The 25,126-nt window shown below is 40.1% G+C and overlaps 1 protein-coding gene across 1 annotated transcript; it reads right to left on the reverse strand.

The window, feature by feature from the left end:
- Positions 1 to 3,712: 3,712 nt before the first annotated feature.
- On the reverse strand, positions 3,713 to 22,903 carry LOC114667613 (tumor necrosis factor ligand superfamily member 6-like). The gene is made up of 3 exons (XM_028822981.2): positions 22,678 to 22,903; positions 14,163 to 14,214; positions 3,713 to 5,187 (listed from the first exon to the last, which is right to left on the reverse strand). The coding sequence occupies exons 1-3, from the start codon at positions 22,825 to 22,827 to the stop codon at positions 4,790 to 4,792; spliced, it is 600 nt and encodes a 199-aa protein (XP_028678814.1). The 5' UTR covers positions 22,828 to 22,903; the 3' UTR covers positions 3,713 to 4,789.
- Positions 22,904 to 25,126: the final 2,223 nt, after the last annotated feature.

Here is a 25,126-nt window from a genome sequence, read left to right on the forward strand (position 1 = left end):
CTGCAGGTTTTCATTCCAGCCCTTTTCTTAATTAGTGACCAGATTTTTACTGCTAATTAACGCTTTGCCTTAATTTTAATTGATGCACAACTTAAGGCCCAGGCCCCTTATTTATTTATTTTTTTCCTTAATTAGCAGCCAAACAATATTAAGACACAAAATGAACACAAACAACCTGCGTCCATCACACAATAACTGAAAATAAAGAAAGGTGAAGGCCTCAGTAATTTTGATCTGCTCAGGTCCACAAAACATTGACAGTGCTCTTAAAAAAAAGAAAGACAGTTTTGGAAATGTCTGCCATGACAGAATGAGCACCATGGACGAATTAAATAACGGGTTTAATTAGCAATGAGAATTGGCTTCACATTAAGAAACTGAATGGAGTGTAGTCAGTTGGAGTTTGAGGCCCCACCTTGGTTGGTCATCTGTCGCCTTACTTCACATCAAATTTATGTTCAGGTGCCATTTAAGGAAAAAATCAATTTCAGCAGTCAGAGTCTCAAGTAAAGTCAAGAGTTAATTAGCACTAAAAACTGGTCACTAATTAAGAAAAGAGTGAGAATGAAAACCTGCAGCCACAGTAGCTCACCAGGACTGGAGTTGGAGACCCCTGCTGCTTTAGAACCTCCGCTAACTGCTCTACAATTTACTTGTCATGCCATCAAGCAGTTATTTTCAGTTTTTATTGTATGAGTAAAACAGAGTGTCCCAGTTGGCACCCCATTTCCTCCCAACTCCTGTCATACCCTTGACCGACGATACAAATCTCAAAGGTAATTGATGAGCTGCTTCATCCAAATCTGTGGTATGGAGGACCACAGCTTATTCCATTTGCTATTTCTCTCTAACTGGTCACAGTCAAAGCCACTGGTGAAGACTGACCTGGCAGTCTTGTGCTTTCCACTCCTGCACCTGGCTGCCTTGTAAGGTTTGGAGATAGTGTTACAATACATTCAGTTATTGAAACTAAAGGTTTATTACAATAAGTGCTGCTGGGAAAAAAAAATCTTAATTAAAATCTTTACTTAATAAATAGGATGTTACACTTAGTAAATTAGGCACACATTCTTATAAAAAAAAAAAAAAAAAAAAAAAAAGTACAAATCCTAAAAATCAGAGGAATACTTATAAAATAGTACATGAATTTAAACTTATGTAACAGAAATCAAAAACACAATAAAAAGCAGTATTTGATATTTATCCTATGATGTGCAACATTTACCCCACTTCTAAAGTATTTCTTTAAGTTTTAAAAGCTCAGCAAAAACAGATTATGAAAGTACACATACATATACAAATAAATACATTGAAATATATTACAAATATTTATACAATTTAAAATGAAAGCAAAGGGTATACAAATTTTTTGGTCCAGCCACCATGAAATTGCACCTTTGCAAAATATGTTAAAATAACTTTACACAAAGAGAAAATAAATACGACTGCAAACTGTGGCCAAGAGCCCACTCCTTCAGACTAAGTGGGGCTGACAGCATCTGCCCTCCTACGGCAGCTCACGGTGAAGATCTCACTAGAGGCCGTGCAAATGGCATTTTAAGGTGTAATGGTGTATAAACTACTGGCGTGCAGCATCATAAAAACTGAAGAACAAACCAACGCTCAGTCTGCTGTGGGCCACAGGATTACTCAATCTGAATTCGGCTCTGGTTTAATCCTGCCCAGCAGGACTAAGGACAAAAGGGAAGGAAGCCCACAATGGTTTTTAAGAAGCAAGAAAAACAGACAAGTACAAAAAGTGAAACGCATTATGAATAAGTACAACAAACGGTAAATCCTGCTTTGGAACACTTTTTTTTATATATAAATATGTACTTTGAAATGACACTAAATTAACAAAAGCAATGTTATACCACACACCAGAAGGGCACCAACTCCTAATTAAGTATTAGCCATTAAAGAAAGGGGGCTCTTTAAAGACATCCAATCAACGTCCTACTTATCTGGGAGGGCAGCATCCATGTGCTCATGTCACTGCAAGGACATGCCGATTCAAGTTAACGCTGCAGTACCTGTGACACAGAATGGCATCGCCAGCACTACACATCAGTGTCATGCTGCAGTGGCTTCCAGAGGGAGGAAAAAAACCCTAAGAGCCTGCCAGTAATAAAGTGAAAATTACACCAAAAACCACAAGAAGAACACTTCTTCAGTTGGTATGACAATTCATTTTTTCCCTCCCATATCTAACTTTCAAGTACAGAAAAAAAAAATAAATTACTTATGATATAGCGTACAAGATTACAAAAGAGGGCTCTAAAAATAAAACATTCCACTTTGAAAAACTTGAATTAGACACATGGCTAAAAAAAAAAAAAAAAGTCAATTCCTGCCATTATCAATACATTCATTATTGCTTATATTGTTATAGTCGGAAATCAAACTCAAACTAAATCAAAAAGAGGATGCAGACCTTTAAAGAACACACAACCAGAATAAAGTTTGACATTTCAACTCGCTCATCTCTTATGACATGGACCTCCCCATCACACACAGCCACAGCCCCGGCATGCAGTTAGAAGAATCCAAACTTGACGATCCCAGCTCATTCAAGGAGCCCTAACCCTCCATTGTTGTTACGTTTTAAGAAAAATCACACTTGTAATACAAAAATGAAAAACCATATTACTGTACATCACTGTTGTGAAAACTGATTCTGGAGGGCCATGGAGGGCACTGGTTTTTGTTTCAGCTACTTTCTTAATTAGCAGTCGATTACTTTTACTAATTAAAATGACTTCTTTTAAGTTTAAATGTTAAATCAACATACTTTAAGATTCATAGCACTCATCTTTTTTGTCTTACTCAGCAGCAAAATGGTAATGATATTCGTAGCAGGCATTTGAAGCTCAGTGGCTTGAGCACCACATTCTTTGATATGAACCAAGACCATCTCTCATTATTATTAATAATATATTATATATATATATATATATATATATATATATATATATATATATATATATATAAATAAATAAATAAAGAGAGAGAGGCCACATAATTCTACTGCTTGTTAGCAATTTCATTCTGAAACTGCAGACATTTCTGAAATGGTTGATATTCTTTTTTTTCCTCTTTTCTAGTATTTTATTGTAATAGATTTCTATATATCTCTTGTTCATCTGTTGACTTGCTTTGCACATCAATGTTTTCTCCCCTTTACCCACCAGTGAAACAAAACAAGTGTGCATCTTTAAAAGCAAGGCAAATGTAATTAAGAAACCTTGGATTTCCATCAGCAGAACAAATTAGTTAAATTAAGGAAGAGGCTGGAACAAAAAACCTGTAGCCACTGCAGCAATCCAGAATGGAAACATTTGTAAAACTAAATCTAAAAATCTACCTAAAAAGACATGAGCAGCTATCTAAGGTTAAGAAGGAAGAGTCGGAGCCTCAGTCACTGGCAGAAAGAAAATTTGATCTTCTCAAATTGCCCCCACCCATTTACGTCATTTACATTGCATTTGTAAAATTTATAATTGCTCTAGGCTGTAAACAGAAAATTATATATTTATATATAAAAATAAATGCGTGAGCGCTTTTGCTAAGATTTTAAGAAGCCCACACTTATTTTACAAGTGATGTATGAGAGACTTTTGAGTATACCTTTTAACTTAATATAAGCATTTTTTAAAAAAAAAAAAAGTAATTATATTAATAAATAATATAAACTTTTTAGTCTTGGGTTTGTTTTAGTACAATTTTGTAATCAATATTTTAACACTTCCTTTAATATTTCTATCCATTACTAGAGCCATCTATTGGTGAAATCTTTAACTATTCTTCACATTAAAATTTAATTTCTTAATTAACATGAATTAATTGATCAATTAATGAAAATGAATATTGATTCATGTATTGTCATCAGAAGTGAGTAAGTGTGTAAAATTTCAAGTCATTTGGACAATAGGAAGTGGGTTAAATATCGATGACAAGATTGGTACCAGACGATAAACAGGTGAAGTTAAAATAAGCGTGGTAATAAAATAAAAACCAGTCACCTCTAGAATCAGAAGTTTTACCTCTGAGAGTACGTGACACACTGGTGCCCAGTGCCGCAGTTGTATCCTGCTGGGAAGGGCTGTGGCTCTTCACTCACCTATTCGGTGTCGTCAGTCCACAAGCAGATGTAAATCTAATATAGAACACTTCTACACATTAAGATAATGTTAAATAAATATATGAATAGCACAGAAAGGCTGCTAAACTGGAAGATGCATAAATATATAGCTTACAATTTGTCATTAGGTGATAGGACAATGATAAGAATGTAACCACCTCAGAGCATGATAGGACTGATAATTACCAATTTTTAGAAACATGGATCAGATAAATATTCATAATAAAATGAGTCATTTAAACAAAATCACAAGAAAAGCTTGGACAGGAAACTCTTGGCCTAACAAATTCTTTAAAGGTTGATGTCACCGAACATCAGTGGGTTAGTTTTGTAGGTTTTTAAAGATCCTTGGGGCAAGTTCAGATTGTACAGCAAACCCGCATCAAGAGAGTCTGAATAGCAAATGCTAAACCTCAGCTTGTGTCATGTCGATTGGTAAGCCAAGACGCAGACTGCATTGTCCTCAAAGACGGACTGATTGCATTCCGACATTAAACGCACATTGGAAAGACGACACCGGATTCTGTCCATGTCCTCCAGCATACAGCACAAGTAAATCCTGGTGTTGGAGTGAGATGTGGGGAGGGCTTTGGGATGCAGAGAGAGAGGCAGAGAGCGAGAGAAGGGGAATAAAAATCCAGAAAAACATTAAACTTCCTGCAGCATATAAATGCCAAAATATGTCTCGTAATCATTTGGGTTTATTTTAGTGGGTGGATGACAATTAACATAAATTAAGTCTCCAGCATTAAGCACAAACTGGCCACCGATGTACCCTGAGGTAGAAGCTTTGTGTGGACCACCATTTATGATGTCACCGACTAGAAGAAAAGATTGATCACTTTCATCACTTCCATCCTTCCGTTTCACTTTTATAAAGTGGTTAGAGGTATGGTTCTGGTTTACAGATGCATTCGTCACCAAGCTGATTTTTGTGTACAGGTAATAAAGGCCATCCTTTGGAATCTGAAAGCTGTCATTTATCAGTTTTATGTTTGAAACCATCCCAGGTTTCTGCTCCCATGAAATCTTTTCTTTAATCTTCCCTGAAAATAAAAATGAAAAGCATTTTTACAGTGCATAATATCACAAATAACAAACCAATTAAGTGTTATTTACTTCAGGGCAGTTCAGCAAGCTTCAAACATGCAAAACTAACCAGTTAAAAATAATCAGAAATGCTGCACAATTTGACATCTTCACCAAGCATCTACATTTCATGCAGATTTAGTTTTAGTTTCACAGTCATATGAACAGCACTACGATGAAATGGTGAAAGCGACATAACTTACATGCAGGGTCAGCACCACCATTAAGGTGGATTAGGCATTCGTGTAGGGTGCAGATCATAACAGGGGAAACCCAGCTGCACAGGTTAGCTACTGAACAGTCAAGTTGGCACAGTGGCACTGCCTACATGACATTCTCCCACTCACTTAATACAATTCAGAGTCATGGCAGGGCTGGCAGGAGCCTATCCCGAGAGCGTCAGGCTCAAGGCAGGAAACAACCCTAAAAGGGGACGCCAGACCAAGGCGGGGTAGAACCACACACACCGGGCCAATTTAAAGTCTTCACATGGAGAATTTACAAACTTCCTAAGGATAATGACCATTGGCATTGTCCAAACCAGAAGCCATAATGCAACAGTGCTAACCACTGCACTACCCTGACACCCAAAAACTAAGACAAAATTTACCTCTGGAATAATGAAGTCTATCAAACTGAATCAAAAACAAATGCAAATATTAATGAAATACTTGCAGAATTGAAAGTATGTTCTTAACCTTGCATTTATAAATAAAACAACTGACAAGGAGATGTATTACATTGGGCTATTCAAAGGTCTAATAGCTTGGGAGTGAATGTTTATCTTGTCTGGCGGTGCCATGTTTTCATTCTTCTCTGTGCATGTGGCAACAAACAAATGATAAATATTAAACAGCTCAGGGACTGCAGTTCTTATTTACGCTACATACCTTACTGAGGGAATGGGGATTCTTTTCAAATGATGACATGCACCATTTTAAAACCCTCTGAAAGGCCATACCAGAAAGTGACACAATTGGGAAGTGAACTTTTATTGTATATTACTTACAGAAAATAAATTGAAAGACACCCAATGTTCCAAGAGCTTTGATTTAGCAGATGAGCGGAAAAGCACTTATTACTGCTTTAAGAAATTGGACCAAATCTTTAAACTGCAGACTTAGCAAATGCAAATAGGAACACGACACCGACCTAGTTTCTTCAGGTTAACAAACAGCTCCACAGCTTTACTAATATCAACAGTGACGTTACGGTCATCATGCCACTATACCAGGTCTCATTACTGTTGGCAATTAGCAACACAGTGGTAGCATCACCAGAAAATGTAAAGATGGAATTGAAGAGTATATTAGACCTACTGTACATTCTCATCTTATCAATGCTGTATCATATTTTGCCATTTTATATATTTCATCACTGCGGTGGGTTGGCACCCTGCCCGGGATTGGTTTCTGCCTTGTGCCCTGTGTTAGCTGGGATTGGCTCCAGCAGACCCCCCGTGACTCTGTGTTCGGATTCAGCGGGTTGGACAATGGATGGATGGATATATTTCATCATATTTATCCATTGTATTCTGTGTTGTCCTTGTATGCTCCACCAATGCTATCAAGGCACATTCCTCTTACATTTGTGTACCTGGCCAACAAAGTGAATTCCGATTCCGATCTGATCCTGGAGGCTAAAGAACATAACCCTGGTGTTCAGGATCAGCATGAGTTACATGTTGTTGGTCATTTTACAGAAAAAAATACAGAAATCCAAACACACATTCTAGCTTACAGTTCCAAAGTGAGGAGCTTAGACATCGGTTTGGAGAAACGTGTGTTAATGAGGAGCTACACTCTATGAAAAGCAATCTGACTTGGATATTTATAAGAGTGTGGCAGACGGCTGGAGTCATTGCCCGGCCGGGATGCCTTGATCATGGAAGGACCGGGGGAAAGAGTATGTCCAGGATGGTCTCTCCCCTGGACAGACAGAGGGCAGCCCCCTTGGTTTCCAGAGGGGCCATGAGCATGGGATCTCAACCCTGTAGGGGCCCGTGGCCACCTGGACATTTACAGGGCCTTACTTGGCCACACCTGGAAGTGGGGCCGTATAAAGGTAGCCAGTCACCACCACTCAAGGACCAGAAGAGTCCGGAGGAGGATGGACTGGAGGCAAGAAGGAACTGAATAGTACTGTGTGGTGCACGGTCTGTAAAACTGTAAATAAAAAGTGTGCTGGGTGCAAAACACGTCTCTCTGCCTGTCTGTGTTGGGGTTAGGGTGGCTATACACGCCTAGGCTTCACAACAGACAAAACACTGTGTACGACAAGGACAACTGTGTCTTCCATGGACTTATTACAGCTCTAAGTAAACTGTAGTGAGACTAAACAGACATCACAGCTATCATGTGTCAGCCTCTAAAAAATGATAAATTACAACTGGGGCGAGTGCTATGCGAATATTGTCATGGAAGCTGGCCATCCAATATTAAGCACTGAAATATCAATTTTGGTTTTCTTTACATCAACAGCCCAGAAAGCTGTGCTTTTTGGTTATAGGGACACAGGCTGGGACACCAGATGTACCTGCAGCTTGACGAGTTTAAACATTTAACAGGTAGTTTCACATCATCCTCCAGGACTAGGGATGGGAATTGATAAGATTTTCACGATTCCGATTCCATTTTCGATTCTGTTTAACAATTCGATTCTTTATCGATTCTACTATCGATTCTTATTTTTAAAAAAGGAGAACACACGGGTCGATTAGCTTAGAACTTTGTTTTATATCTTTGAACAAGATAGAAATTTAGGAGCAGCATGACCTTACAAACCCAACAGTGAGATCTTAAGAGATCCACAGCCTACGGCTCCTCGATGGGGTGCCATGGGGTCCCCAGAAAAAAATGTGTAAATGTAAAATAATAATGAAATAAATATTCTTCTGTAGCAATAACAAAGTATAACAAATTATTCTGTGGCAATTACACAAGAATGTCCAGTAACATTTACACTCTCCTTTTTAAAAGTATATATGAGCTGAGCACTCAAAAATAAAACTACATCAGCCAGCAACAAATACAATCAACTCAAGTCCAATGGAACTGTGCACAGTGCAATTCTGCAACCATCAACTATTTTGACAGCTACATCCATGTTGGCCGCATTATCAACAGTGGCTGCCACAACCTTGTCTTTGATACCATACTCCTCCAAGATCTCATCAGTCTCCTCTGCTACAGCTGTCCCTGTCTGTGCGTGGTACACTGGTTTGGTTTTGAGGACTTTTTCTTGAGACTGGCCATTCTGGACAAAATGCAGCGTTACTGTGAGGTAATGATCTTGACTAAAACTTGCCCATCCATCTGCAGTGACGGCTGCCTTCAACACATGTTTCAGCTCAGAAATGGAAACGGATGAAACATCCGGCAAGAGGAGAACACGCAAATTTGACATTCCCTGACTTAGCCTACAATTAAACACATTCACTTACCGAAAATCGGGGGCATCTACTGTGGCAAATGGGTGCAAGCCTTTTACCACAAACTGCGGTGACATTCGTCTATCCTGGCCTGTGTCATTTTACTTTTCCCTGCCTCTGTGAAAGGAGAAGCTACTGGTAGACTGCAGCGAGAACTGCCAGCATCTGAGACAGCCAGACTCTGTCTGTCTCTCTCGTCATGGTCATCTAAATGCAATGCACAGTAATAGCAGGTTTTGCAATAAGGCAAATCGCGCTAACATAATATGCAATGTTAGTTGATTAGTTACCTGCCGTATTAACGGGAGAGGACCTGCAAACGTTACCGCTGCTGCTGGGTTGAGATTCACTAGTCCGGAGCGGATCAAAAACACGACATTCATTTAAGGTTATCGCGTGTTTTGTGTGCAAATGCTTTTGCATATTCGTAGTGTTTCCTCCCTTTGATGAAATATCTACTTTGCAAGTATTGCAAGTTGCCCTGTTGTCATCCTTTCTTGTAAAGTATAACCAAACTTTTGAGCATTTGTGCCGCTTAGGCGCCATGTTTCCTGCTGGGTAAATGACGCTACGCAACGTGGTGACGTCATTCGAGGCGACTGGAATCGATAGGGGAATCGTTTGCAAAAATGGCAAACAATTCCAAGGAATTGAAACAGTGGGAACCGGTTCTCAACAAGAACCAGTTTTTGATTCCCATCCCTATCCAGGACAGAAATGACACTCAGCAGGAGGCGATGGAGCACAAAAGGGTAAAACAAACCCCTATAGTTTGAAAGAGAGATGATGTTGTTGGCAGCAACTGTCAATGCATCAGTGACCAACACTGTGAGCTGGATGGATTGGTCCCATGTGTAGATTGGCAAGCTCTTTTAAAGGGTTTACACAGTCATGGCCATTTTTTGTGCAAATGTCTGTAGCACTGACTTAGATTTTATTATCAATCATGGTTAGGGGTTACAGTGAGGAAATAAAATTATTGCATAAACTCAGCAATTTAGTTTTTTTTTTGATAAAGTTTATGAAAACAGTTGTAAACACTTTCAGACTTTAAAACACAGGCCACTTCAGAGACTCAAAGTAGATCTGTATAAATGGACCTGCTTCTAGCCCCTGCTCTTCTCATCACTGTCAGCTTATGATGTAAACAGGAAAAAGGAGAGCAGACAACATATCTGCTTCACAGAAATGAGAAAATTGAGTAAGAGGTGTCCTGGACACTTGCATGTCAATGAATGAACTTGGGACCCAGGACATGCAGGTCAGGTTATGTGATCAGGTAAATAAGACCAGTAGGAGTGAGTGTGGGACTCCAGTCTTATGCTCAGCATACTGGAGAAGTTGGTTAAAAGAAGGCCTGGATTGCTGGGTGGCCAACTTCAGACAAGTCCATTACAGGAGGGATGCAAAGTCTCTGTTGCTTTATTAGAACTATATTTGGTGCTGTATGAAATCAACATTAATTTCAAGATTATTTCTAACTCCCTAAATCACTGCACTTCAGGTCACAACAATTGTAGCTCACCACTTGTTGGACACATCATCACACTCTCAAAGTGCTGGGACCAAGTACTGTATATTATTCATTTTTTCTGCATTCATTGGTTAAACACTCATTTGTGGAGTTTCTCTAGTCCTAGATTCTGAATCTTCAATTAGTTTAAGATTTACTTTTGTTATGAATTATTTTCTAACATTTTCACCACATTATTGATTATTTAGGTTTGTAGCTACCAGATTTTGTCTTCCCGTTTTTAGACCAGCCTCTTGTTAGGTCGAGTGCCCTTAGATATTGTGACATACATTAATGACACGACTGCTTTAAAATGTCACCCATGAGATCATTTCCCTATCCGAGTTTATAGTTTCCAAAAAAATCTTTTTGATGCTTTGTTTTTTTTTTTGTGATGGCGATTCTCTTTGCTTAGGTTCTTTTTGGTTCTGACTCTTTACTGGGACATTGTGTGGTACAGTTTATGGCTTTGACCCTTTGCTGACTCCGACAATGCCTCTTCTATCAGTTTTCCTTCAAAGAAAATCCTGTACCACTTGCTCTATCAGTACACAAGGTACACAGTAATCAGGTATTTTTATTTTAATTAATTCCACAATGGAATAAAAGTGCCAATAATGAGTCAATTTTATCTCCTTGACTGATTAACAGGATTCTCTTTACTTAAACAGTCCCATATACTTTAATTTAATAAATGGTACGATTCCTGCAATCCTGCACTAAAATTCAAGCCTTAATTAAGCAGACCACAATATGCAACACAGGGCGGTGAATGGCATGTACAGTTGTGGCACCCCACCCTTAGCTGTATCACTAAAATGTGTCTTTACAACTGTTTTTACTTGAATTACCCTTCGCCTCCTGCAGGTCCAGCCTGCTCATATTTGCACTAAAATGACTGTTTGGAATCCAGTAGCATTCATTTTTCATCTTTAAATTATGCAAACAGTATATAACCTTGTGTTCAGAAATCCATAAAACATATCCAAAAGAACTTTTTGAAGAACAGGCTTTACTAATATCAGGTTTCCTATTCATTTGAATACAGAAGGGCTTTCTATCAGCATCTTAAATGTAGGCTGGCAGAAGGACACTTTTCCATATTTTACTCTATTTTCATGGTGGCACACAAACAACGAGGCAACATTGAAAGACGACAGCAAAAGCTATTAAAGAAAATAGCCGAAAAACACATTTGTATATATACCATATTCATTTTTAGTGCCTGAAGAGCAGACTTTTGTTGTTTTAAGGCAAGAGAGTACAATGGCATGAAAACACCTCATCAGTATTTGACACTTTTATATGATAATGATAATGACTTGTCATATTTTCCATAATTAGCAAACTGATTCTTTAACGCAGTCAACCCATCTTTTAGTAATTGAGCCTACTTTATCCAATTACAGGGGTACAAGGAGGAAAAAGTATGCAATGGACAATTTTTTTTTCAAAAGTGGCCTTCAACTGTTTAGCCAGCCAGCAAAAAGAGTATGCCTCTTGAAAAACCCTAATAACACAATTCCTTCCTAATAGAGTGAATGAAATTCAGTTGGGCTTTTCAAGGGAAAAAACCAACATTAATAGCAATGAACGTGGCTCATCATTTTTAAGAGTTTCAGCTTCTCTGGAAGAAAAGCAGGAGGGCATCAAAGTTCCACACTTGTAGTTTCACTTCCCTTCTACCAAACATTCTACACAAACACTGCTTTAGGTAGCTGATCATTTTTAATTTTCTTTGTTTGCTTTTTTAATAATCAGAATTTAAGAACTGTAAACACCTGGTTGGTCCAGGATTTCCAAAATTATTTTACCATTCAACAGTTAATGCATCCATCACTGTATGTAGTAGATGCCTACTTTAACAGGTCACAGACAGAACTGATTGCATGAAGCATGACTGTCAAATTGTAAAAGCTTTGGAACAGCCGAGGTCATAAATTATGTGCAGAAAATGCACATTAACTCTATTAAACCTTTACAGAGGCTTACAGTTGTACAAAGTACAGTATATGGTAATGAGTGTACAGGTAGTGCTAACCCTTTAAAGAAGAGTATGCATCAGCAAGCCAATAACCCTTATTCGGCCTGTCAGTTACTGTAACAAAGGCCAGATGATCACAAGTATGAGGAGTGTTGAGGCAAAAATCAAAAGACAAAAGGTTTTAGCCAATTTTATTATATATAAAAAAACAAATAAATGTTTACCTACTAATTGCAATATACAGTAATCCACATTACACCTTAACTAGCTTCTTTACAATCCTCTTAGTAGTTTGCAAGGAAAGACTCTTCTACTAAATTTCTTTGTGGTCCTTATTGATTAATTTGCTGATGTTTAAACACATCTATAAAATCACTATCAACATTCCAAGACCACCAACTCTGCTGCATAAGGATAACTTACTTTGTCTCTTTAAAAAAAAAAAAAAAGTCATATATTCCCATATAAAATAATTTACCAGATAAACATTCCAAATACAATAGCTTTCTGCAGCTAGGCAGATTAGTTATAAAACCTAGTAAAGCCTCCAAAATATATTTAGAGTATAAACTTTTATTTTGTTGGCCAGGCCACCCTGATCTGTAAAATGGATTGCTGAATATTGTTAGGTGCCAAATCAAAGTGGAAATCCCAGATTCCAAGAATACATAGATTGAGGTTATCTGCTCCTAAATCAGCCACTCTAGAAAACTTTTTTTTCTATTATAAATTTTAATATATTTAATTTTTTTTTCTCTATTAAAAAAAAAAAAAAAAAAGTTTTCCAGAATGGCTGATTTAGGAACAGATAACCTCAATCTATGTATTCTTGGAATCTGGTATTTCTACTTTGATTTGGCACCTAACAATATTCAGCAATCCATTTTCCAGATCACAGGAGACAGAGAAAGCAAGCAAGCAAGCAATACATACATAGATAGATAGACAGAGCATAATTGGCAGGGATGGATAGCTAGATATTAATTTTATTATAGTTGGCAGGGATAGATAGCGTAGTTGGCAAGATTAGATACGTATATGGGTGGCATGATGTCATCTTCCACCCCATTTGGGGACTGCGCATTCTCTGTGTGCCTTTGTGGGCTTTCCACAGGATACTAAGAATTCCCTTGCAAATCCCAAACATGGTCAGCTTAGATCAAGCAGCGACCCCACATTGGTCGTGTGCTGGTGTGTCTGTGCCCCGCTGCTCCATCATTCAGGGCTGGTTCTCACCCAGTGCCTGAATGTTGGGAATAGGCTCCAGCCTATTACGACAAACAACTACATTAAGCAGGTCTGAGAATATGTATGGAACAATATCCTGTCAGCTATGAAGTCTGGTTTAAATATAAAAATTAAAATTCAAGAAGGCCTGTTGGTTTTATCCTTAGCTTTGGTGCAAAGTTTTAAATTGCTTTCTACCAGGGCTGTGGAGTCGGTAGATAAATCCTTCGACTCAGACTCCCCGACTCCTCTGTATTTAATATGCTAATGTATTTTCCATGTTGATTGAAGGAAGGCAACATCCACGTCATTTAACCACAGAACTACCAGCTGGGAAGCTGACTCTCTACCGTACTGGCCGGTTTAAACAAAAGACAAGAACCCCTGACCACACACCAGGCCATAGCACACACTGCCACCTACATCATTACACTCACATGAACTTGTTAAACACATTAGATCTGAAATAAAATGAAAATGTACCATAATCCAGATTACAATGTGTGAATAATAGCTCAGCTGAACTATGCAGTGAGCTTTATTCTTACAGACAAGTACTTCATTAGGACTATTGTTTGTGAAATGGGACATTTGAACTTGCTGTATTTTTTCATTACAATTTAAATTTATTAGGAGTCGGTACATTTTTGGCAACTCCAACTCCAGGTACCCAAAATTGTCTCCGACTGCACAGCCCTGCTTTCTACTGCTTTTTAGGATTTTTAGTAAAGGCGTTAAAAACAAGCCCATGGAACAACCACTGTATTTGTAAACCTACCTTCCCTCTCTGCAATAACAAATCCACTTGGTAAGTCAGATTTCACAGATATCTAAGAACAAAAAAAAAAAAAAAAAAGACAAACGTTGAACATTACAATAAATAATTCATGCTGAATCATAGTAATTGTGAACCGACTAAACAAACTGCATTCTGTCTCTAAGGAAAGAGGACTTGCGTTTTAATGTTTTACAATAAACTTATTAGGCACACACAATATGTTTGGCTTTTATGCGCTCTTCTCATTTAACTATAAGGTTTCTCTTCAAATGACTTGATGATTCACATGTTTGTTTTTTTTTAGTTTCACTTCCATTCTCTGGAGTGAAACCAAATGAGACCTCAGCAGGAAAGCCAGAGTAAACTTTTCAGTCCTTGCCACATAAAATGTCACTTACAACCACAATCAGTTTTCATTTCAGATGTGTACCTAATCATAAAAAACTTTCACTCCTTTTTTGCAAACACCCCAATCAACATTTTTCCACTCAGGTGAGAAAGAAAAAAAAAAACCCACAGAAAAAACAAGATTTTAAAACGAACAGGAGCAAAAGGATTGAAAAAAGAAAATAGAACACCTGGAAAAAAATCTTAACGTAAAAATAAGCTTCAGATTCAGGACAGAAAGTCACCATGAATGCAGTGGATTGGGACTGCAGTTGAAAGTTTGAAGAAACTGCTGGAAAACAAGCTTTCCATTAGAAAAAAGCCTGGAACCGCTAATGTTAAGGGGATGGAAGTTTCCCGACACGCACATCGCTCCTGGTGCTTACAAAGATATCAAGTAATTGAGTCATAAGAAGCCTTGGCAGAAGTACAGCTCTCCAGCAGTCCAGCATCTAAACTTAAATTAGTTAGCGAGTGTAGCTCAGATGATAAAACTGCAGAGGTATGCACTTTGACCAAAATACGGAAGAACTTACTAGAACTGTGGACCCTGAAGTTTGCACATGCTCTTACATGTTACACATCGACACTGCTGTTACTTAGGACTATTGTCGTGCTGAAATGAAGGCTGTGTAAATCCACAGGAGCAGCTTTGATTTAAGAAGAGAGAGAGTTTATATGCCCAGAGGTTCTACTGCTTTAAATGAATGGTTCCTCAACATTCCAACAGTGTCCACCATATTAATATGGTGGTAAGATGTAAACATTGGTAGCATAAGAAGAATCTTTACAAATACCACCCTACCTCTATTTATTAAATGCTTACTGATGCTTTAATAAAGTGGGTGAAGAGAACGTTCAGGAAGTTGCAGCAGGATGACAAATTTAACAATTTAAAAAGGTCCACATGTTAAACTTCTCCCCAAAGACGTGTGCTCCTTTGGACTGGACAGTGTGACAGGCCACTACAAGCGGAGAATGCATTCTTCATCACCTGCGAGAGGAGCACGTCAATACATACGGTATATCTGTGTGTGCACAATGAAAAACTTTCTACTTTTCTGCTGCTGTTATTTTGAGAACAGCAGCAATGCGGCAACACGAAACGGACCTGAAGAGACACCCGGAGTGTAACAAAAACGGATTCTTCATCTTTTGATGGTGAAAGGAAATGGGAGAAAAATCACAGGCAGGATGGAAATTTAAAAGACAGGGCCAAGCAATGGGATAAGGAAGGAAGAACAGCCCACTGTACGACCCCCTAATTCATGTTATACAACACAGTCGGGAATGAAGAAGCCAACAAAACATTCTTAAAAGTGGAAATGCGTGGCTAAGACATTTGTGCAAGTGGCAAGTTATTTATTGTACAACCAATAATCCAAAAAAAATAAAAATAAAAAGTTGGGATAGCATGGAAAATCAAAAAGGGGCGATTTGTAAATTCCTGTTCAACCTGTACGATACTGAAAATGCTTCAACGACACAGTTGATGTCTTATTTTGAAATTATTTATTTCTTTTTAATATACACTCATGTCAAATCTGGTGACTGCAACACACTCCAAAAAGAGAGAGAGAGTCTGGACAGCTGAGTGTTTCCCAGTGCATCAAGTCGCCATCTCATTTAATAACACACAAGTACTTGGGCACCGAGGAAACAAGTTGGTCAACTTTAGCAAGCGGAATTTCCCCTAAACCCTGTGATCATCCCTTGTGCAGGTCTTCAGCTGCACAACTGTACGGGGCCTTTGTTGCTGTATTTCACAATGTGCCACACCAGCCTGCCTGCAGTCCTGTACCCGCACTCTCTGCGCATGCAAGCTTGGACTTGTAATCCGGGCAGATGGTGGTTTTCCATTGTCCTGTTGGAAAAATGCAGGGACATCCCTGAAAAAAATGGTGGTGGGATGATGCCGCATATTGCTGTAAAAGTTGTACACATCTTTCCGTGTTAATGGTGCCCTCACAGATGTGCAAGTTAACAATGCCATGGGCAGCGAACACACTCATGCCGTGACAGATGGTAGCTTTTGGTCCAGCTTGGATGGTTCTTATCTTGTGCTGTGTTCTCCAGGCCACACACTGTTTTTCCTAAAAACGATCTGAAATGGTGACTTATCAGACCATAAAGCAAGATTTCCACTGTTCTACTTTCCATCTCAGATGAAGCCGAGCCTAGAGACGTCAGCAGGGCTTCTGGACCGTGTTGTCATGCGGCTTCTGCTTTGCATAGGAAAGCCTAACTAACTTCTGTGAACACAAACGGCAAATGGTGCTGGCCGACAAAGTTTTACAGAAGCTGCCCTGAACCCGTATCATTATAAGATAGCCATGCCTGACGTTCATGCAAAAATTCAGAAGCGCTTTTTGGCCTTGCCCTGAACTCACCAAAGTTAGACTGGATACCTTGAATCTTTAAAATGTTTTTGGGGGAAATGTTCTCAAAGTGCTGGACTATTTGCTGATGCACCGGCTGGATTGGCATGCCTCAACCTATTGTTGCTCTTGAAGGAGTGTGGCTCCTTATACACCATTATAGGATTGACATCAACTGCTTCTTGTTAGCTTATTTTAACTCGCCACCTCATTATTGGCTCTAAACCACCACTCTCAAATTTTTTGGAATGTGTTGTAGGCATTAATTTCAGAATACAATGCATTTGATTAGGTAAAATATGACATACCTCGTCTTTATATATGGTTAAAGAAGATTCACAAATCAGCCCTTTGTTTTTTGTCCGTACTGCCACAAAGATATGGAACAAGACGGTCTGCTGTGACAACCCCTAACAGGAGCAGCTGAAAGAAGACCGACGACGACGACCATACTGCCACAACGCTTTAGTAATCACGGCTAATGTGTTGGAATGACACTGGCTCAGGTCATACTTCACTTGAGAAGCTTAGAAGGACAGGATAAGCAAACTATACAGCGATATTTAAAACTGCTGGCAAGGAGGGATTTATTAAATGAAATTTTCATCACACCTTTAAAACACGGAATATTCAACAAGTGCAGCACATTTAATCTTCCATCCTAATACAATGCAGTGCAGTGCAGAATGGGAGCACAAAACTGGTTAGTGCTGTGGCATCATGGGTTCAAATCCCTCAGTCAGTCATTCAGTGTGTGTAGTTGGCATATTCTCTGCAAGTCCACTTGGGCTTCCCCAGGGTGCTCTGGTTAACTTCTCACATCCCCAAAGTTAAATGATAGCTCCAATTTAGATTGTGTGTGTGTGTGTGTGCCCACTGATGGGCTGGCTGCCTCGGACTAAATTTTGCATGGATAAATTCTGGCCATCCATGACCTTGATCAGATTTAAATGGGTTTGAGAAAACACTTATAAATAAAATATAAACTAAAATGTGAGCTGGGCAGTAGGACGTTCGGACTCTTAGGCTATGAATTCAAATTCCAGTACGAACACAGTCATTTCAGACTGTGCTCTAATGGGCAACAGAAATGTAACCGATTGTACCTCAAATGTTTTAAGTCACCTTAGTTAAAAGCATCTGCCAAATAAGTAAATCTTCTTTATAAGTAAATTTTCAAACTTTTTGGCTAAACAGCATAGTTTAGCAATTATTTTTGCATTAGCCAGCTTACACCAAGGAATGAAAGAATGAGTGAAAGGCAGATTAAGGATATTGACTACAGCGGCAGACTCTTCTTTATGATGTGGCTTTTTATAAACCAAACCAACCTCCTGATTCCAAAAGGGTAAACAAAACAAAGCAAGACAGTGTGCAGCGACACTGAAGAGCGTAAAGCAGCTTTCATTTCTGCTATATAAAGTGAACTTCGGCCATTTAGCTCTCTTTAAAATGCGAGTAATAATGGAGTGACATGTATTTTGATTAGAGAACCACAATCCTTTAGGTGTTCAGACAGGGACTTGTTTTAGACATCTGAAAAATAAGAAGAGTAAACTAAATCTACCAAACTCCACATCCCTCACCCTTCAGTAGGGGGTCAAAGGTGAGCAATAAAGCGTGATGCTCCGGGAGACAACAGTTTCTAGACAAATAAAGTATGAAACATAATGTAATACTGGGTGCCTTTTAACTTCTAGTTTTCAATTTTGATTTTAAACTTGAAGGATGATGTGGTATACCGGGTCCACGGCTTCAAAAGAAAAGGGGCCAGGTTTTAAATCCATAAAGCCGTGTCGCTCTCTGTGGGTGCGATTGCATGGCCACGGGGATTTAATTGGAGTGAGTTGCACCTGCACATGTGGGTGCGATCATTCGCAATTGTTCCATTGGGTTCCTGCGACGTGTGATTAAGGCGCTGCGCCCATGGAGGGGTGCATGTGTGTATATATATATATATTATATATATATATGCCGGCACAAAGGAAAGGGAGATGTTGAGAAACCGGGATGGATCGAGGAAAGAGGAAGAAAAAAAAAAAAAAAGGAGGTTAAAGGACGTGAAAGAGAAGTCTTAGCAGGAGGATCTGGTCACCTGCAAGGAGGAAACAGCACAAGCTGGGGCGCCGCGAAGGAGCGTTTGGCTGTGGCGCTCTAGGGGCTAGTCCATCCCACTGAATGTTCAGTTGGAGTGGGGTGACCAAGGCAGGCGTCTTCCCGATGGATCTGAGGAGCGACTACGTGAGCACGAAGGAAGAAGGGAGGAGAGCCAACCTTGGACGGTCTGGCAGTGATGTCCTTAATGGAAGCCAAGATGGAGGTCGGCCAAAAGGAGCTCGTGGCTCTTGGGTCTCTGCCGGCTGCGGAAGAAATGAGTAAGCCAGGGAGAATGAGAGAGTAATGAATGAGAGAGACTGCATTTTAACCTCGGATTTATTTATTGATTTTCATTCGCACTCCTTTGGATTTTATGGATTCATATATGTACTTAGTTTTTGAAGACTGCCCTTTGTTTGGGCACAACTGTTTGTTTTAATAAAAGCACTTTGGTACTATCCCCTGGCTTCATTTGAGCATCGTCCTCATTTGTCAGCTCATCTGTTGAGTTCAGGGCTCCTGGAAGGACAATGGGGAGCGTGGAGTGAACCCGCATCGTCACAGATGAACATTGCACTTTATTTCAATTAGCGCAAGAGCCCTGAAGTATTTCATAACGTTAAAGGGCATCAATGAATCCTATTACAGGATGCCAATTCAGACTCCACAAAAGCAGATACACAAAGAAGGAAATCGGATGTAATGTCCAGTGTTTTAGAAACGCTTTCAGCAACAAAGCAAAAAAACAAGACAAGAAGTTAAGAAATCCTCTTCGTGATCCCACATACAAGATTAAAACAATTTCCACCATTAATAGAGTGTTGAACTTTGAGTAACGCAAACCTTATGTCTGTTGAGCAGCTATATTTAGAAAATGAAGAAACAAGCCATTAATAATAATAACAACAAAATGCAAACTCTTTTCTCCTCAAAGAACATATGATGTTTATAGGAATGATGCTGCTTATTTAGGTTGTGCCAAAAAACATTTCCAGTGAGTTGAAAGGTTTACTTCAGTTGTTTAAAAGAAGGGAGGATTGCACCAATTATAGACGTACAACACACTCAAAGCTGAAGACCCTGTAGATAAATTATTATAAAACATGGCACAGTATTAAAGAAGAATCTTTAACTACCGCCTACTGCCATTTACCATCATTGCCAGCAAGCCCTCCAGAACGATGTTACTGTTTGTTTATTATGGTCACAGAGTGCTAGCAGATTGAAAGCAGAACAAAAGCCACCTGACTCCGTCAATTTCCTGTTAGACGTAAGATGCAACATTTTCATGCAAGCTCTAACAAAACATTTCTAGAAGGAGTTGTATAAATTAAGTAATCGTTTCTTTGTAGAGCGGACTGAAATGCATACATGAGCAGGAAGCAGATATTCAGCCTGCAACACACATGGAACAAACAGAAAAGGTTCACATCATAAATACTCCTTACATCAGATTAAATGCTGAACTCCTGGCACTTGTAAAGAACAATGGTTTGGGAGAATAGAAATATGACCTGGTCAAACACACAAACCGCTTCATGGTCCCATGTGCATATCTAAACAATGTTAAAAAAAGCAGCAAAGAAAGGGCAAAGAAAACTCACTCCAATGCCACCAGGTCAGACGCAGCACTATGAACCTGCCAATATACGCGCGTAGCTGCCTTGATCAAACTACACAGCTTAACAACACACATTTTGTTCAAGACACGACACACATCCTGCTTAAATGTTGATCTGCATATCCGCCAAAACAAAGGAAGCACAAGACTTTTTCAGCAGATTGCTCTTCGTAGGTTGAAGGGGCTCCAGTAAATGGTGCATGTATGAGGAAAGGGGGCATCACTTCTGATGAACAGTGTGGATGCAGCAGGGAGGGAGGTGTAACAGTTTAATGTCTGATCTTTAACTCGACAAGATTAAATGCTGTATCACGTGAGAGGCTTCATACATTACACGGCTTAAACCTACTAAATGGTGTCACTATTCTCATTGAATTTGCATAGGGAATATCTTGATAAGCAGACTTACAGAAAGGGTGGCACTGGAAGAACCTCGAAGACGAAACAACATTGAAAAAATGTCACTTTACTAAGAGCATACATGCATTTTACAGTAAGGGTCACTAACTAGAGCGGAGGACCTGCTCACCAAAAGAGGGTCCCTTAATAACAGAAGCCAAGCAGTGTGCAAACATCATTGGAAAGGTTTCACCCACATTTTAGGCAATTGAAACTAATTAAAAAATGTTTTATTCAGACTGATTTGATGCTTGATTCAGAGAACAGGTTTAAATATATAATGCATCTTGGAACACTAGTACATAGAAAACACTGTCAAAGGTTTTGTCATGAGCAAATCATTCTGCACTATTCAACCTGCATTTCCAGAAGAGTAAAAACTGGAAATGGAGGACTTCTACAATGCAAAGGTGCTTCTTTGAAGTGCATTACGAGGCACTTGTTTACTGTGCATCAACAACAATTGAGGACACCGTTGGTGTACATTTCCAACATGCGGTTTCTTCCTACAGACAACCATAAATACATGGAATAAACAAACAAGTAGATCGCACTTTGGAGACTTTCAAAGCTGTACTTGGGGTTATTTTGCTAAATAAGGTTATATGGCCGATTGTCTTGTTTGATTCAAAACCGTTTTAATAAAAATAAAAACACACAAACGTATAGTACGTATATAGGAGAAGTGAGGACACACTGGCTGAGAAGGGGTTACTATAAATATGTCTAAATACAAAGGCATTTATTATATTGTCAGATTGTTAACCTTTTAAGGATAAACAACGGAGGCTTCGTAGTTCTAACCTTCCCATTGACCCGTTATTATTTTCACTGATGTAATGTGCACCGGACATCTTCCCCAACAGGCATTTATACTTAAACATATGCATTGATACGTCCCGTACACGAGCAAACATACACGAAGAATCATACAAATATACACCAGCTACTTAATTAATCACACGTAGGTACAGTGCTTATTAAACGAACACGAACCTAAGCACTGCCTCAAACCCAAATGCATTCCTCCACACGTATACTCCGTACACAAATTCCGTTCTCCGTAGTATTAAAGCCAGGCTTCTACTAGAAAAGTCATGCCTTTTGAGATTAAACACATCCATTCATCACACAGTCTTCGTATATCATAAATATAACCGGGCTGCGCGGTAAAATTAAAAAGGGTGCGTTAATGCAGCAGATATGTCCATCTCCGTTACTACTGCCCGGGATACGGGTAGATGCCGAGAGAAAACATTTTACAATAGGATGTCGTCTGCTCTTAAAAAGCGATAACATGCCTAATGTGAACGTCCCAAGTATTAAAAACGGGACACGGCACCGAAGGTTACCGTCGTTTTGGCTAAACGGAACTTTCCCGTCTCGTTCGCCCAAGCATCCTAATATGTACATTTGGCTGCGCACGTGCGCTTTTTCCGTCGGTCCTTCTTTTCTAAAGTGAGCAGCCACCGGCCCATAGCTCAATGCCCTCCGAGCCACACGTCACTCGCCGTTTCTTTCTTAAAGCACTTTTAACTCTACAACCCCACAACAGACTTGTGAAATCTTTACTTGTATCTCCAGTGCACGGCTACACAATGACATGACCGCAGACTTGTCCCTCGTCTCTTACCTGCGGATACACGACAGCGAAGAAGACCGCCAACGTGAGGATCTGTAGGGTCGACAGCAGCACGACCCAGAGGAGCAGGCAGTGGACGAGACGCCCTTGACTGGAAGAAACACCCTGTTGTGCCGGCTCCTTGCCGTTCAAAACTGTCATGATTAGTCGGCTGAGAAATTGGCGTAGCACTTATCCCTCCCGTTCGCTATCCCCGTTTACAACTCCTGACTGGCAATTAAATGGCATTTATATGGCACCTCCCACCGAGGTGGGGTTACAATCTGTCAGCCCGCGCGCACGCGGTTAAGGAGTGAAGGCTGTGGTGTGCACGCGCGCGTGTAGGCGGGCAGGCGGGAGCGCGCGGAAGGGAAGGCGGGAAAGCGAGCAAGCGAACTTGTGTCGACTCGAGCGCTCGGGAAACCGCCGGCATGTCGCTGTACTCACTGAGGTAACTGGCGACGGACGGTCCAAAGATTTCACTTCTGATCAAAAGGAGACATACACTGTGTACAATCCATCTGCTTCATCCCAACATCCATTCTGAGTCAGGGGATCAAGGATACGCTGGCCGGGTGTCATGTCAGCTTTCGGGAAGAGTACGCAGAGGAGTGGTGTGCTGTGGGCCGGTGAGCCGGGCGCATGATTCGCGTTAACCCTTTCACTTAGGAATATAAGATCTCTTATGTAGTGCCCTTCATACTGTACAATGTAAGGTAAGCAAGTGTAGCCCTTTGTTTCAATGGTAAGAAACGGCAAGAAAACAAAAAACGACATACTGCGACAGGGTCCCCAGTTTGTTGGGTAATGAGCGCCAAGCTCCGGACATACACTTAATCCAGTGCTACAAACAAGCAGCCACATTGGTAAAACTCGAACAGTTTGTATTTTTTTCAGTTTGGTGCATTTATGGATGTGGGAATGTTAGACTGTCCTTTAAAACAGGTGTGGCTGGTTAATTGAAAAAATTATCTCTCTTGCAAAATCAGAGAGGCTGACTAAATATAGTGTTCTGTATTAAATATACGTTTGCAGACTCTCCACCATGCTTACTAACCATCGGGTGCCAAGCGGTCATTTGTTGACACCTTACTTTGAGATATACAGTGTATCCGGAAAGTATTCCCAGCGCATCACTTTTTCCACATTTTGTTATGTTACAGCCTTAGTCCAAAATGGATTCAATTCATTTTTTTCCTCAGAATTCTACACACAACACCCCATAATGACAACGTGAAAAAAGTTTACTTGAGGTTTTTGCAAATTTATTAAAAATAAAAAAACTGAGAAATCCCATGTCCATAAGTATTCACAGCCTTTGCTCAATACTTTGTCGATGCCCCTTTGGCAGCAATTCCAGCCTCAAGTCTTGTTGAATATGATGCCACAAGCTTGGCACACCTATCCTTGGCCAGTTTTGCCCATTCCTCTTTGCAGCACCTCTCAAGCTCCATCAGGTTGGATGGGAAGTGTCGGTGCACAGCCATTTTAAGATCTCTCCAGAGATGTTCAATCGGATTCAAGTCTGGGCTCTGGCTGGGCCCACTCAAGGACATTCACAGAGTTGTCCTGAAGCCACTCCTTTGATATCTTGGCTACGTGCTTAGGGTCGTTGTCCTGCTGAAAGATGAACCGTCGCCCCAGTTTGAGGTCAAGAGCGCTCTGGAGCAGGTTTTCATCCAGGATGTCTCTGTACATTGCTGCAGTCATCTTTCCCGTTATCCTGACTAGTCTCCCAGTCCCTGCTGCTGAAAAACATCCCCACAGCATGATGCTGCCACCACCATGCTTCACTGTAGGGATGGTATTGGCCTGGTGATGAGCGGTGCCAGGTTTCCTCCAAACGTGACGCCTGGCATTCAAACCAAAGAGTTCAATCTTTGTCTCATCAGACCAGAGAATTTTCTTTCTCATGGTCTGAGAGTCCTTCAGGTGCCTTTTAGCAAACTCCAGGTGGGCTGCCATGTGCCTTTTACTAAGGAGTGGCTTCCATCTGGCCACTCTACCATACAGGCCTGATTGGTGGATTGCTGCAGAGATGGTTGTCCTTCTCGAAGGTTCTCCTCTCTCCACAGAGGACCTCTGGAGCTCTGACAGAGTGACTATCGGGTTCTTGGTCACCTCCCTGACTAAGGCCCTTCTCCCGTGATCGCTCAGTTTAAATGGCTGGTCAGCTCTAGAAAGAGTCCTGGTGGTTTCGAACTTCTTCCACTTACGGATGATGGAGGCAACTGTGCTCATTGGGACCTTCAAAGCAGCAGAAATTTTTCTGTAACCTTCCCCAGATTTGTGCCTTGAGACATTCCTGTCTTGGAGGTCTACAAACAATTCCTTTGACTTCATGCTTGGTTTGTGCTCTGACATGAACTGTCCAGTGTGGGACCTTATATAGACAGGTGTGTGCCTTTCCAAATCATGTCCAATCAACTGAATTTACCACAGGTGGACTCCAATGAAGCTG

This window comes from Erpetoichthys calabaricus, chromosome 17 (assembly GCF_900747795.2).
Source record: "Erpetoichthys calabaricus chromosome 17, fErpCal1.3, whole genome shotgun sequence".
NCBI classification, from domain to species: Eukaryota; Metazoa; Chordata; class Cladistia; order Polypteriformes; family Polypteridae; genus Erpetoichthys; species Erpetoichthys calabaricus.